The sequence below is a fragment of the Salvelinus namaycush genome, chromosome 35 (genome assembly GCF_016432855.1).
Source record: "Salvelinus namaycush isolate Seneca chromosome 35, SaNama_1.0, whole genome shotgun sequence".
In the NCBI taxonomy this organism is placed as follows: Eukaryota; Metazoa; Chordata; class Actinopteri; order Salmoniformes; family Salmonidae; genus Salvelinus; species Salvelinus namaycush.
This window is the reverse complement of record NC_052341.1, coordinates 15,856,914-15,872,592: the sequence shown is the minus strand read 5'-3', so window position 1 is coordinate 15,872,592 and position 15,679 is coordinate 15,856,914. Positions and strand designations below refer to the sequence as shown.

The window sequence follows — 15,679 nt, the reverse complement described above, 5'->3', positions numbered from 1 at the left end:
TGTCTTCAATTTCCAACTCCTTCTGAAGCTATATAAACCAGTGTTCTGTTGCTCAGGAAGGAGATTGCTGAGAGGAGGCTGATGTTGTTCTCAGAGGGAGATGATTAGTATGTCCTTTGTTTTCGTTGTTGCGCAGAGGTATAATTTGTTGCCAGTATTTTGTGGCCGGTCCTACTAAGGTATGTCTATGACAAAAGGACTGTTTTTGATTGTGAAATTGTTTGTAATATTCTGTTTCATTTGTTCCCAGGGGGGGAAGGGGATGGCACCTAGGGAGTGCTTAGGAAAGAGGCCCGCGGGCATAAATAACCCGTAGTATTCACTGTCTATGCACACTAGGTAAGACCTGGGCGGACCACCCCCTGTATTTTGGGTAGCGCACCAGGTGGTGCGAAGTTAGATAAGTTGTGGGTAGGCCGGTAAGATAGAGGGGCCTTTGACATTCACTTTCTTTGCTTTGGTTCCGTCCAGCCCCCGTTCCCCATATTACTGTGTGAAGGAATAAATTCCTAGTAAATTCTGCCTTTTGTCATCCTTACTCGCACCTATGGTCCCATACCACTTTCGCACCACAGGGAGTTGAGTTGTAGCAGGGTGTTGTGTTCCTTCTTCCTAGGGGCATGCGTAACAATGATGAATGTGTATAAATAGTCTTATTGTTGGTTCTCAGCAGACTAGCAACCTTGCTGCCACTTTAGTGATGCTAGCTAACAGCAAGCTAACAATATTGAAATGTCCACATTAGGTGTGCTAAGCTAGCCAGTTTAATAGAGATCAATACAATTAGTTGTGTGTGTTGTAGGTGGTACAGAAACGTATTCCACCAGTATTTGCTTCCAGCCGCTGCATAAGGTTGAGAAAAATATTTACAAGTTGACAACTAAGAGCTCAATTTATAGTAAGCATGGCACAAACATGAATTAGGTAATGTTTGTGTAATTGTGTTACAGGTGGTTAGATGGAACCAGTGTACCTTCTAGACCATGTAATAAATGTAGTCTACCCCTTTTAACCTGAGTTTTACAGAGAAAAGGTCATCTGGAGACCTTCCACAGTGCCTTACTGAAAAATACCCCAAAGCGGCAGAATTTGGGGTGCATGAGGGAGGGAAAACACAAGATTGTACAACCACCTCATTCTCTCTGCAGATAAGGGCTACTATTGACAAGAATGATCTGTCAGTTAATGGGCTGGGGGAGGTTTACAGATAAATACTGTTTTTGCTCCATGAAGTAATCCAACTAAGTTTACGCCACCATCTTGTCTATTTCAAGTGCCGCATGTCATGACAGACATCTGTCTCGATCAATGACAGAAGACTTGAAATAGGCAAGATCGCAGCGTACACATTGTTGGGTTACTTCATGGTGCAAAAAGTATTTTAATAATGGATCATTTTCTAAATTCAAATGGACTCCCTGCAACTGGACACACATTTTGAGACTCCTATTTCCACAAATCGAGGACAAAGACAACATCACCAAGGTTGGTCAAAAATTCTCTGCTACATCAAACAGTACCTATCCTGTAACTCCCAGTAATGGACACCAAAAATATTTGTGTAAATCACATTATTTGGTTTAATAGTCTGTAGCTAACTGGTGATCAGCAGATGAAGGTAGAGGTAGTCATGATGAAATTGCCTTTCACAAAGAAAATAAAGCATGATCAGTGCAGTAAAGTTAAGGGAATGCTTGTACAGCTGTGGGAGTGTTATGATCAAATTGCCATTCAGCTCCTCGTCATCTGCTTGAAATCCAGCATAATGTCCAATCCATCGAGAGGGATAAAGTTCACAAGATACGGTTCTGCTACAATGACACATGCAGGCAAAGGAATTATGTTTCTCTCCATATAGAATCCACTCCAAGAAGAAGCCCAATCACTACACGGTATTGTCTGCAAGACAAAAAATAATAAATTGTACTCAATTGAACAGTTTGAATTACAGTTGAACTGTGCCAGCATAACATTAACATTAGCGTAGAATAGTTGAACATGCATACATGTTACATTTAGAACAATAGCTAGGCTAATAGAAAGAAATATTGCATAACCCTCAACCTTTGCACAGTGAACAGTCCGTACAAATGTACCTAGGTACTGTAGGCAGACAGTATCTAAATGCACAGCCATGTCTATCAGGCATGCTTAGGCTAATCTTTTTTTATAGTAAAACCAGTTTCAATTTGAGATATACAACAGTAAATTGTTGTATTGTTTCTTCTCACTGTTATCTAGTAAACTTAGCTAGCTGGATAGCCAATAATTGTTATTTACATCCGTGTGGAACCCTATCTTGCGTCAAACCTATACATTTAGTGAGATTATGATTATGAATGTGGATGCATGTCAATGTCAACACAATTGTTATATAACTAGCTACTAAAATGATTTACAGTTGCTGATGTTACACGTTTGCTAACAAGTTACAAACGCAAGGCATGGCGCATAAGTTAGCAGGCATCAGTATAACTAGCTAGCCAACTTCAGTCGTGGTAACGTTTGCTGGTAAACCTAGCTTTAGGGGTCTGGTTGTAACTTAGTAGCTTCCTGTTTAATCAAATCAAAGTTTATTTGTCACACGTGCCGAATACAACAGTGAAAACGTACAGGCTCTAACCAATAGTGCAAAAAAGGTGTTAGGTAAGTAAAGAAATAAAACAGTAAAAAATAACATTAGCGAGGCTATAAAAGTTGCGAGGCTACATACAGACACCGGTTAGTCAGGCTGATTGAGGTAGTATGTACATGTAGATATGATTAAAGTCACTATGCATATATGAACAGAGAGTAGCAGTAGTGTAAAAGAGGGGTTGGTGGGTGGTGGGACACAATGCAGAGAGCCCGGTTAGCCAGTGTGCGGGAGCACTGGTTGGTCGGGCCAATTGAGGTAGTATGTACATGAATGTATAGTTAAAGTGACTATGCATATATGATAAACAGAGAGTAGCAGCAGTGTAAAAGAGGGGTTGGGGGGCACACAATGCAAATAGTCCGGGGAGCCATTTGATTACCTGTTCAGGAGTCTTATGGCTTGGGGGTAAAAACTGTTGAGAAGCCTATTTGTCCTAGACTTGGCACTCCAGTACCGCTTGCCATGCGATAGAGAGAACAGTTCATGACTGGGGTGGCTGGGGTCTTTGACAATTTTTAGGGCCTTCCTCTGACACCGCCTAGTGTAAAGGTCCTGGATGGAAGGCAGCTTAGCCCCATTAGTAGCCATATCTAGGACTAAAGAGAAGAGGTTTTACAATTCAGATACAATAGATGTCCAATTTGTAAAACCGCTTCTATTTTGTCATATGACTACCTCTAGTTACTTAGGTAGCTAGCTAGTCTAGCAGGATAGCTAAGTTAGCAAACAGAAAAGGTATTTGATTCCCCCCCACTGTAGTATGTTAGCCAGCAATACACACTATGGGTGTCAGTAGATTAACTAAAGTTAGCTAGCAGGTGGCTTGCAGGAAAAATAACTTACTTAGCCACTGTATCTGCCCTCTTGGTGCTGGCATCAGCTGTAAATGAGCTTCTAGCTAAATCCAAGTCTTCAATTTCCAATCCGCTTCACTATATCTGGTTGAAACATGGTTAAATGTCACCATGTAGCTAATAGAACATCAAACAATGCTCCCTTGTCAAATTCATGTTGATGAAAGGAATTACTTGAAGTCATTGCCATCTGGTCAGGTCCTTCAGTTTTGCCCAAAGGATTGTGTCCATTTCAAAAAAGCCAGCCTTGGGGGAGGGATGTGGCCAGAGCACGAAGCACCGCCCCACCCCAGTTGTAGTCTTTCAGAGACTGGAAAAAATGTCAGCTTGTATATTTAGCCATTCATCCTCTGATAGGAACCTCGCTGAAAGACATCCAATGGCTCTATCGAACAAGGACAACCATATCTACACGCACAAAAACACAGTGTGATCAGTATAACAGTCTTCACGAAATGCCACAAAGCAGGACTACATTTATTTTATCCAACTTCCCAACAGGGTGGGGGGGCCTAGCCCCCCTGGACCATCCCCCAGCCATCCTCACATACTTTGTGCCCCCTCAGATTTTTGAGGTACATGACACCCCTGGATATTTCTACCATTTGTCCATGAATTCAGGTAATCACTAGTTACCACTGACACAGTTAAAATTGGCTGTAGTAAAAATGAGCTTTTTGGTCTTAATTTAAGGTTAGTCATAAATTTAGCAGTGTGGTTAAGTTTAGGTTTAAAATCTGATTTTAAGAGACATTGTAGAAATAGGCCGGGTTTATGACTTTGTTACTGTGGTAACTAATGACAACCGTCAGGTCTTTTCTGATTTCGTTGTGCATAAAAATACAGCTTGATAAAAAATTAAATACTATTGTGAAAAGTGAATATACACAGAATACACAATATACAAAACCAAACCAGTAGTTGTTTATTTAGTTGTATGACAACCTACACTCAGGAATGTCGTCAGGAATGGAAACAAATGATATTCAAAAATAAATATGATCCTATATTCATATTGCATTAGGTACAAAAGGAGTACACTGTAGTTCTATTATTTGATAGGAAATATGCAAAATGTCAAGTTACCCCTAATTTCTTACCATAAATTGCAGTAAAACATTTGACAACTAAACCACGATATAATAACCCCCCAAATACTCAAACTGAAATCTGCTATAGCCATATCTAAATACCAGGTTTCAAAACATAATTTATTTTTTACATAATTCTAGCTATAAGTTAAATATACTGAACAAAAATATAAATGCAACATGTAAAACTGAAATAAAAGATCCCAGAAATGTTCCATACTCACAAATCTAATTTCTCTCAATTTGTTTACATCCCTGTTAGTGAGCATTTCTCCTTTGCCGAGATAATCCATCCACATAACAGGTGTGGCATATCAAGAAGCTGATTAAACAGCATTATCATTATACAGGTGCACCTTGTGCCGGGGACAATAAAAGACCACTTTAAAATGTGCAGTTGTGTCAAACAACATAATGTCTCAAGTTTTGAGGGAGCATGCAATTGACATGCTGACTACAGGAATGTCCACTAGAGCTCTTTCCAGATAATTTAATGTTCATTTCCCTTCCATAAGCCACCTCCAACATCGTTTTAGAGAATTTGGTTGTACGTCCAATGGGCCACACAACCGCAGACCCACGTGTAACCATGCCAGCCCAGGACCTCCACATCCAGCTTCTTCACCTGTGGGATCGTCTGAGACCAGCCACCCAGACAGCTGTTGAAACTGAGTATTTCTGTCTGTAATAAAGCCCTTTTGTGGGGAAAAACGTATTCTGATTGGCTGCGTCTGGCTCCACAGTGGGTGGGCCTATGCCCCCACCCTGTTAAATCCATAGGTTAGGGCCTAATTTATTTATTTGAATTGACTGATTTCCTTATATGAACTGTAAAATAGTTAATTGTTGCGTTATATATTTTTGTTCAGTATTAAAAAAAACAATTTTTTGCAGAAACAAAGTTGGACAGGTAGTTAACGATAAGGTCTACCCACATGGCTGTCTGTCAGGCAGGGATTAGCGTCCAATCACCATTTATCTCCTGCTGTAAGTGAGGATCAGTTCATCTGAGGATCCAAAAAGACTGTATAAGTCTCACATGGCACCTTATTCCCAATATAGTGCACTACTTTTGACCAGGTGGCACCCTATTCCCAATATAATGCACTACTTTGGCCAAAGCTTTGGTCAAAAGTAGTGCAATATATAGGGAATAGGGTGCCATTTGAAACACTAAATGTAGCTTCAGTCACATGTTAAGTAGTGGCCTCTCTTCTGATAGTCTGCCAAGGTGTCCATTCCATTCAACCGTCTGTAGCCAGAATCAGCACAGCCCCGAAAATACCCACGTTATGCCCCATCAGCTTCAACTGGTTCCAGAACTCTACATGGCGCGTGTTGTGCCAGTAGCCCAGGTTACCGTCGATGAATAGCAGGATGAGGGGCAGGACCACGGCCAGGATCTGTGAAGCTAGGCGGATATAACAGCCAGAGAGGAAGGCCAGGGCCAGCACTCCAAACAGCACCACCAGTAGCATTAGGGTGATCTCCCCACCAGGGATGTGATTCAGGTAGGCCATCCTGTCCTCTTTACTGTGCTGGAGGGAGTACACCTGGTGGAGGGAACACAGCGCTGCATTGAGTTGTTATTTAGGCTGCTACTGTATATTTGTTGGACTCACCATTCAGTTTATTGCACCTATTTGTACAATGATTTGATCTCTCTCGCTCTTACATCTGATTAGGACAGAAATGTCAAACTTGACACTGGGCTATTTAAATCAGGGAAAATCTAGGCCTTTTGATATCCGGGTTTCTAGGTCTGCAGTAATTGATTTTAAGGATGGAGGAAGGGGATTCCCATCACAGTGCTTCTTTCTAGGTCAAACACTGTAGCTAAATCACTGAAGTAGGTTGTTTGTCTTACCATACAGATGAGGTAGACCCCTATGAAGACCTGTCCAGTGGACTGCAGCGATCTGGTGCGATGTTTCTGTCTGTATACCTCCCCCGCACCACTGGCTAGGACCAGGAAACCCCCGATGATAGCCAGGGTTCTGGAGTACATCCTTACCTATAGGATCACACAAGACACAGAAGGTCAGTTGAGCATTCCTAGAGATGTAGTGAAGGGGGGATGCAAACACTTACTACATTTCTTCAACACAATGTTTTAATTCATCCTAAAATAGGATAATCTTAGTCATGTCAGTTTTTTTGGGCCCAGCACCCAGTATTAACCCATAATAAGTTATGACTAAATAGAGCCCACTATTCATTGTCTTTCGACAGGTGGTGTCATTCCTTCACAATGCACAGTTCTCAATGTAGACAGAGTTGTCACTCTCCACAAAACATTTCTTACCCCCAGGATACTTCAGCTGTGGTTGTCACACTATCTACTCCTCCTCACAGGCAGTACTCACCTTCAGCCAGTCACTATAGTGCACTTGTTCACCAATATAAGAAGCGTAGGTGCTGATAGCTAACTGTATGGCGGCCCCCAGTGCAAACCACCTCCTCTTCACCCCAAAGGACATGAAGCTGGCACAAAGAACTGATGCCCCCATGTCAAAGTACAAGTAGGGAACCTGGATGTCAGGTTTCCTGGAGATTAAGAAAAAAGCACATATAATACAAAACTGAAATGGTTAAATATTCAAAAATCATTGTTCAAATCAAGTAATTGATCACACTCATGGTTAACAATAGCTATGATTTCATACCTCCAAAGACAATGAATATCTCACTTAGCTACCTTAAAGTGGAACTGACAGCATTTTAACTACTTTGCAGATATGAAACAAACATACAATCAGTTTATGCTACAAAACCAACTTTATAAGAGGTTATAAAAATAGGTTATATTTGACTCAATTCCATGACGTACAGTAAGGCATTGTAGGCAGTAGTCTCGGGTGGTTTACTGTGTATACACACACCGGGGTATTTGGAAAAAGCCATGGGATGGTTTTCAATACCATTGAAACTATTTCAAGTTTAATACATTTTGAATAATTGTAGCTACTTTAAGTAAATACCTGCAGTCAACTTGTGCAATATGTTAGGAGATAAAGAACAATGTGTTCTTCATTTCAGCTGTCACATTGTGAAGTTTACTGTAGTCCCCAGTCAAGCACACGATAAGAGACCGGGGCCTTGAGTCACAACTGTTTGCCAGCTACATATCTTATAACTATTAAATTAACTGTCTAAAATGTGCTAAATGCTCTGCAGTTGTACATTTGGTTTGCTAATTTAGTAGCTAGACAGTTAAGTGTTTACGTTCTTTCAAATTTAATAATTTGCTTGGTAACAGTAATCATGAGTAGAGGTCGACCGATTAATCGGAATGGCCGATTAATTAGGGCCGATTTAAAGTTTTCATAACAATCGGTAAATCGGCATTTTTGGACACCGATCATGGTCGATTACATTGCACTCCACGTGGAGACTGCATGGCAGGCTGACTACCTGTTATGCGAGTGCAGCAAGGAGCCAAGGTAAGGTGCTAGCTAGCATTAAACATATCTTATAAAAAACAATCAATCTTAACATAATCACTAGTTAACTACACATGGTTGATGATATTACTAGTTTATCTAGCTTGTCCTGTGTTGCATATAATCGATGCAGTGCCTGTTAATTTATCATTGAATCACTGCCTACTTCGCCAAACGGGTAATTTAACAAGCGCATTCACGATGCACCAACATGCACCAATGTGTACCTAACCATAACCATCAAAGCCCTTCTTAAAATCAATACACAAGTATATATTTTTAAACCTGCATATTTGGTTAATATTGCCTGCTAACATGAATTTCTTTTAACTAGGGAAATTGTGTCACTTCTCTTGCATTGTGTGCAACAGAGTCAGGGTATATGCAGCAGTTTGGGCCGCCTTGCTCGTTGCAAACTGTGTGAAGACTATTTCTTCCTAACAAAGACAGCCAACTTCGCCAAACGGGGGATGATTTAACAAAAGCGCATTTGCGACAAAAAAAACACAATCGTTGCACGAATGTACCTAACCATAAACGTCAATGCCTTTCTTAAAATCAATGCACATAAGTATATATTTTTAAAACCTGCATATTTAGTTAAAAGAAATTCATGTTAGCAGGCAATATTAAACTAGGGAAATTGTGTCACTTCTCTTGCGTTCATTGCACGCAGAATCAGGGTATATGCAACAGTTTGGGCCGCCTGGCTCGTTGCGAACTAATTTGCCAGATTTTTACGTAATTATGACATAATATTGAAGGTTGTGCAATGTAACAGCAATATTTAGACTTATGGATGCCACCCGTTAGATAAAATACAGAACGGTTCCGTATTTCACTGAAAGAATAAACATTTTGTTTTCTAAATGATAGTTTCCGGATTTGACCATATTAAATGACCTAAGGCTCGTATTTCTGTGTGTTATTATATTATAATTAAGTCTGATTTGATAGAGCAGTCTGACTGAGCGGTGGTAGGCAGCAGCAGGCTCGTAAGCATTCATTCAAACAGCACTTTACTGCGTTTGCCAGAAGCTCTTCGCAATGCTTCAAGCATTACGCTGTTTATGACTTCAAGCCTATCAACTCCCGAGATTAGGCTGGCAATACTAAAGTACCTATTAGAACATCCAATAGTCAAAGGTATATGAAATACAAATGGTATAGAGAGAAATAGTCCTATAATAACTACAACCTAAAACTTCTTACCTGGGAATATTGAAGACTCATGTTAAAAGGAACCACCAGCTTTCATATGTTCTCATGTTCTGAGCAAGGAACTTAAACGTTAGCTTTTTTACATGGCATATATTGCACTTTTACTTTCTTCTCCAACACTTTGTTTTTGCATTATTTAAACCAAATTGAACATGTTTCAATATTTATTTGAAACTAAATTGATTTTATTGATGTATTATATTAAGTTAAAATAAGTGTTCATTCAGTAGTTGTAATTGTCATTATTACAAATATATATATATATATATATATATATATATAAATTAATTAATTAATTTAAAAAATCTGCCAATTAATCGGTATCGTCTTTTATTGGAGGACCAAAATCGGTACAGGCATTGAAAAATCATAATCGGTCGACCTCTAATCATGAGCCTTGATGGCTAATATTTGCTTTGTGCGTGCAGAAAACTGTAGTTTGAGTTACTTGTGTTGTTTAGGTCAGAAAATCTACAAACATTTTCAATGCGCTCATTAGCATTCTCTATGGGATTTGACATGTACTTGTTAGCTTTGCTAACATTCGGATTACTGAGCATCAGTGGGGTATGAAAACAGCGCCGGTATTACCAATATCCCGGTATGGCACAAGGTCGGTATGACAATCTGGATACCGCCAAAGCCTAGTTGACAGAATAGATAAATGCAGTTCAATGCATGATTAATATAATTCACCAATACATTTCTTGGTGGTCCAAAAAATATTGCTCTCAGGTTATAAATCACAGCTGGCCTGGTAGATCGTTTGCTGACTCCACCCAGTCAGGATGCACTGTTTTAGATTCAATTACTTAATATTTTGGACAAAAACTGACGAATGTAACTAAGACTGGGAATGGCAATACAAATCAAAATAGCAAGGGCAATGATCACAAGTCAGTCAATGTTGCAAATAAGCTAGCGTATATTTATATAAATTATTTATTTAGCAAGCTAAAAATCACAGAGCATAACGTTAGTTAGCTAGCTGCTGGGAGGGTGTCATGTCATTGGAGCAGTGGGTGAGTGACCTTTTTCCCCCTCATCGTTTTTCAGTGGCTCAGCTAGAGATGCAGGTGTCATTTGGTTAGCTAGCAAGAAATTAGGGATTTTCTTATAACTGCATTGTTGGTTAAGGGCTTGTAAGTAAGCATTTCACTGTAATGTCTACACCTGTTGTATTCGGCACATGTGACAAATCACATGGAAATGTGAATTGCTTTGATAGCTAGTTATGTTGAACGACTTTTTCAGGGTGTGTTCGTAAATTCACTCAGGCTTTCTACTTCGATTTCAGAGCACTCTCGGTTAAGTGTGCCAGAGCGCAGAATACCTGATGATTTTACAAACGCACAACATCCGCTGAATATGACCGGTTTCAGTAAAAGTCTGCACAAAAAGTTATTAAATTGTTGCCAGCAGCAGTTGGTCACTAACGCTTTTGATAACCTGTAAACAGTCTAACCAGCTCTGCCAGGGCGAATGAAATGGCCAGAATGAGGTGTTCTCTCATTTGTGTCTGGAAGGACTGTAGCTCGCAAGCTAGCCAACTTTAGCCAGTTAGCTAAAGTTGAGCATCCAGTGTGAATTTATGAACAGACACTGACGACGCTCTGAACTTAGGAATGAACCAGAGAGCACTGACACACTAAAGGCAATTTACGACCGCACCCTTAGTTGTCAGTCAAATGTATTTTGGCATCGATCAAATGGGCGGGCAGGCAGAGAAGTTCCCATTCAGTTGTAAAAATGTGGGTTGGGACAGTCATGCATGGGCAGGCAAGCTGCAGAAGAGCGAGCAGGCTACTATTCCAAATCGTTTATCGGTGCAATTTTAAAGGCTAACAATTTTAAAGGCCAACTAGAGTTTGAGAGGGTTTATCTAATGTTCGCTCGTTAGATTTTTCGCTCATCTCGCTCTGGCTAGCATTAGCACAACTGAGAGCATCCTGTCGGGCTGCATCACCGCCTGGTAAGGCAACTGCACCGCCCTCAACCACAAGGCTCTCCAAAGGGTGGTGCGATCTGCACAACACATCACCAGGGGCAAACTACCTGCCCTCCAGGACACCTACACCAGCCGATGTCACAGGAAGGCCAAAAAGATCATCAAGGACAACAACCATCCGAGCCACTGCCTGTTCACCCCGCTACCATCCAGAAGAGACTGAGAAACAGCTTTCTCAAGGCCATCAGACTGTTAAACATCCATCACTACCACAGAGGCTGCCTAAATACAGACTTGAAATCGTTGGACACTTTAATAAATGGATCACTAGTCACTTTAATAATGCCACTTGAACAATGTTTACATATATTGCATTACTCATCTCATATGTACAGTTGAAGTTGGAAGTTTACATACACCTAGGTTGGAGTCATTAAAACTCGTTTTTCAACCACTCCACAAATCTCATGTTAACAAACTATAGGTTTTGGCAGGTCGGTTAGGACATCTACTTCGTGCATGACAAGTAATTTTTCCAACAATTGTTTACAGACAGATTTTTTTCACTTATATTCACTGTATCACAATTCCAGTGGGTCAGAAGTTTACATACACTAAGTTGACCGTGCCTTTAAACAGCTTGGAAAATTCCAGAAAATGTCATGGCTTTAGAAGCTTCTGATAGGATCATTTACATAATTTGAGTCAATTGGAAGTGTATCTGCAGATGTATTTCAAGGCCTACCTTCAAACTCAGTGCCTCTTTGCTTGACATCATGGGAAAATCAAAAGAAATCAGCCAAGACCTCATCCTTGGTAGCAATTTCCAAACACCTGAAGGTACCACGTTCATTTGTACAAACAACAGTACGCAAGTATAAACACCATGACACCACGCAGCCGTCATACCGCTCAGGAAGGAGACACGTTCTGTCTCCTAGATATGAACGTATTTTGGTGCGAAAAGTGCATATCAATCCCAGAACAACAGCAAAGGACCTTGTGAAGATGCTGCGGGAAACAGATACAAAAGTATCTATATCCACAGTAAAACCAGTCCTATATCGAAATAACCTGAAAGGCTGCTCAGCAAGGAAGAAGCCACTGCTCCAAAACCGCCATAAAAAAAGCCAGACTATGGTTTGCAACTGCACATGGGGACAAAGATTGTACTTTTTGTAGAAATGTTCTGTGATCTGATGAAACAAAAATAGAACTGTTCTTTGGCCATAATGACCATCGTTATGTTTGGAGGAAAAAGGGGGAGGCTTGCAAGCCGAAGAACAACATCCCAACTGTGAAGCACGGGGTGGCAGCATCATGTTGTGGGGGTGCTTTGCTGCAGGAGGGACTGGTGCACTTCACAAAATAGATGGCATCATGAGGAAGATAAATGATGTGGATATATTGAAGCAACATCTCAAGACATCAGTCAGGAAGTTAAAGTATGGTCGCAAATTGGTCTTCCAAATGGACAATGACCCCAAGCATACTTCCAAAGTTGTGGCAAAATGGTCCAAGGACAACAAAGTCAAGGTATTGGAGTGGCCATCACAAAGCCCTGACCTCAATTCCATTGAAAATGTGTGGGCAGGGGCCTCCCGGGTGGCGCAGTGGTCTAGGGCACTGCATTGCAGCGCTAGCTGTGCCACCAGAGTCTCTGGGTTCGCGCCCAGGCTCTGTCGCAGCCGGCCGCGACCGGGAGGTCCGTGGGGCGACGCACAATTGGCCTAGCGTCGTCCGGGTTAGGGAGGGTTTGGCCGGTAGGGATATCCTTGTCTCATCGCGCTCCAGCGACTCCTGTGGCGGGCCGGGCGCAGTGCGCACTAGCCAGGGGGGCCAGGTGCACGGTGTTTCCTCCGACACATTGGTGCGGCTGGCTTCCGGGTTGGAGGCGCGCTGTGTTAAGAAGCAGTGCGGCTTGGTTGGGTTGTGCTTCGGAGGACGCATGGCTTTCGACCTTCGTCTCTCCCGAGCCCGTACGGGAGTTGTAGCGATGAGACAAGATAGCAATTACTAGCGATTGGATACCATGAAAAATTGGGGAGAAAAGGGGGTAAAATATATTTTTTTTTAAAGAAAAGAAGAAAAAAAATGTGTGGGCAGAACTGAAAAAGCGTGTGCAAGCAAGGAGGCCTACAAACCTGACTCAATTACACCAGCTCTGTCAGGAGGAATAGGCCAAAATTCACCCAACTTATTGTGGGAAGCTTGTTGAAGGCTACCTGAAACATTTGACCCAAGTTAAACAATTTAAAGGCAATGCTACCAAATACTAATTGAGTGTATGTAAACGTCTAACCCACTGGGAACGTGATGAAGGAAATAAAAGTGGAAATAAATCTCTACTATTATTCTGACATTTCACATTTTTTAAATAAAAGTGGTGATCCTAACTGACCGAAGACAAGGAATTGTGAAAAACTGAGTTTAAATGTATTTGGCTAAGGTGAATGTAAACTTCCGACTTCAACTGTATATATTGTATTTTATACCATCTATTGCATCTTGCCTATGCCGCTTTGTAATTTCTGAACCATATATTTATATGTATATATTCTTATTCCATTCCTTTACCTAGATGTGTGTTTACCTAGATGTGTGTAAGGTAGTTGTGGAATTGTTAGATATCGCTGCACTGTCGGAACTAGAAGCACAAGCATTTCGCTACACTCGCAGTAACATCTGCTAACCATGTGTATGTGGCCAATAAAATGTGATTTGTTGATGTGCATAACTGGTTGTTTGATCAATAGGACTGAAGTTCCCAAATATAAGAGGACTCCTGTTGGATTTATATATTTGCAGAAATCTATTCAGGTGTATTTTGTGAATGCGTTCTAATGATCTAAAGTTGCTCTGTTGCTACTTCATGTAAACACACCATCCAGTTCAAAGTTAATGATGGCAGGCCCATGTGGCAAATGGTTTATTTGCATATAGGCCTACTGTAGCTCTGATTGGATATGGCACACTGGTCTGTGTAGACTCCAGTCCTGGACAAGACAGGTGTTTTTAATTAGGTTTTATTTACTGCAGTGTCTGTTAAATTGCCCAAACAAAACAGCCACTTCCCACTCTATATTGCTATAGAATTTTCACAAATGCTGTACTATACGTAATTCCCAAACATTCTATGAATTTATGAAAATTACCATATAGTGCTGGCTTGTCAGAAAATGTAATAAAAAAAACATGTAATATTATTACACCTGGGGGTGTATATGAACAGATTTTAATACGACTTAATGTTAAAATGCTGTCAGTTCCACTTTAAACTGAATACACTAACTGTAAATCGCTCTGGATAAAGCATCTCCTTAGTGACTAAAATATTAAGGACTTGGCATTCTTCTAAAAAAACAATAATACATGAATGAATGGTTTATATGCCATGTGAGAAGATATGCCACGCAGTCACTGTTACTATATATTTACAGTAGTAGACCATATGACTTGATCAAAGTAAGGTAACTGGAGACTCCACCAGCTAGATTACAGGGTGGTGCACTCCTATTTAAAGATGACAGAAATATCACCCTGCCATAACTAGAGCCAGATGGCTCACAATCCCGGAAGTTGTAACTTCTGTAGTTTTATGTTCTTTTACACAACCAGATGACCACGTTCATAACCCAGAAAACGGTACCTGGCATAGAAAAGCCACACTAGTGTAGTAAATATGTCTGTCAATAATGTAGCTCAACTAACAAGCAAAGTGACGCTGTAAAGCCAACCCTCTGTTAGCCGATTAGCGGCTAGCCGACGTCTGCAGAAACGTGACCAGTACTCACATACATATCCGCCACGCTTACCTTTTTACATCAGCGCGCTCCGCAAAGAGCATCAGCATTGTAAAGCAGTTCCAGAAACCAAATCGTGTCAAAATAAAGGCGCCAAATTGACAGAGGCGCCGGAGAACTTGCTTACTGCTAGGGGCAGCCATTATTGTTACTACAGTGTTACACCAGCAGTGGGCCACAACTTCCTGTCTAGAATTGTCGATCATTTTCAAAATAAAAGTTTACCATATTACATTAAAGATAGACTCCGCGCAACGACATTTCCACGAGCAGCACCGCATGGGCACGTCCAAGCGGATCACTTTTGTCGCCTATCAAAGTGTGTTGCATTATGGGGATACAAATTGTCTGGCTTGTCGACTGCATGAACTTTACAAAAACCATGTCAAAGGTCATGAAGTTAACTGCAAGTTTCTGCAGTTGCTCTTCACCAAATTCATCCTGCAGCAATTTCCTGCATCGTAGGAGGCTCTATAAAAACGGCACAGTGGACACATCATAATACCCATAAAACTTAGCGGTAGGTAATGTTCCAATAATGTTTTCCCAATTAATTTTTGCTTCTGGATATTTTAGAACTACTTCATATACAGTGCATTCGGAAGGTATTCCGACCCCTTCCCCTTTTATACATTTTATTACATTAGCCTTATTCTAAAATGGATAAAATACATGTTTTCC

At 40.8% G+C, this 15,679-nt stretch overlaps 1 protein-coding gene across 1 annotated transcript; it reads right to left on the bottom strand.

Annotated features, from left to right (window-relative positions):
- Positions 1-5,035: 5,035 nt before the first annotated feature.
- On the bottom strand, positions 5,036-15,156 carry tmem101 (transmembrane protein 101). The gene is made up of 4 exons (XM_038975036.1): positions 15,011-15,156; positions 6,950-7,130; positions 6,451-6,597; positions 5,036-6,136 (listed from the first exon to the last, which is right to left on the bottom strand). Exons 1-4 carry the CDS (start codon positions 15,139-15,141, stop codon positions 5,828-5,830), a joined length of 768 nt encoding a protein of 255 aa, XP_038830964.1. The 5' UTR covers positions 15,142-15,156; the 3' UTR covers positions 5,036-5,827.
- Positions 15,157-15,679: the final 523 nt, after the last annotated feature.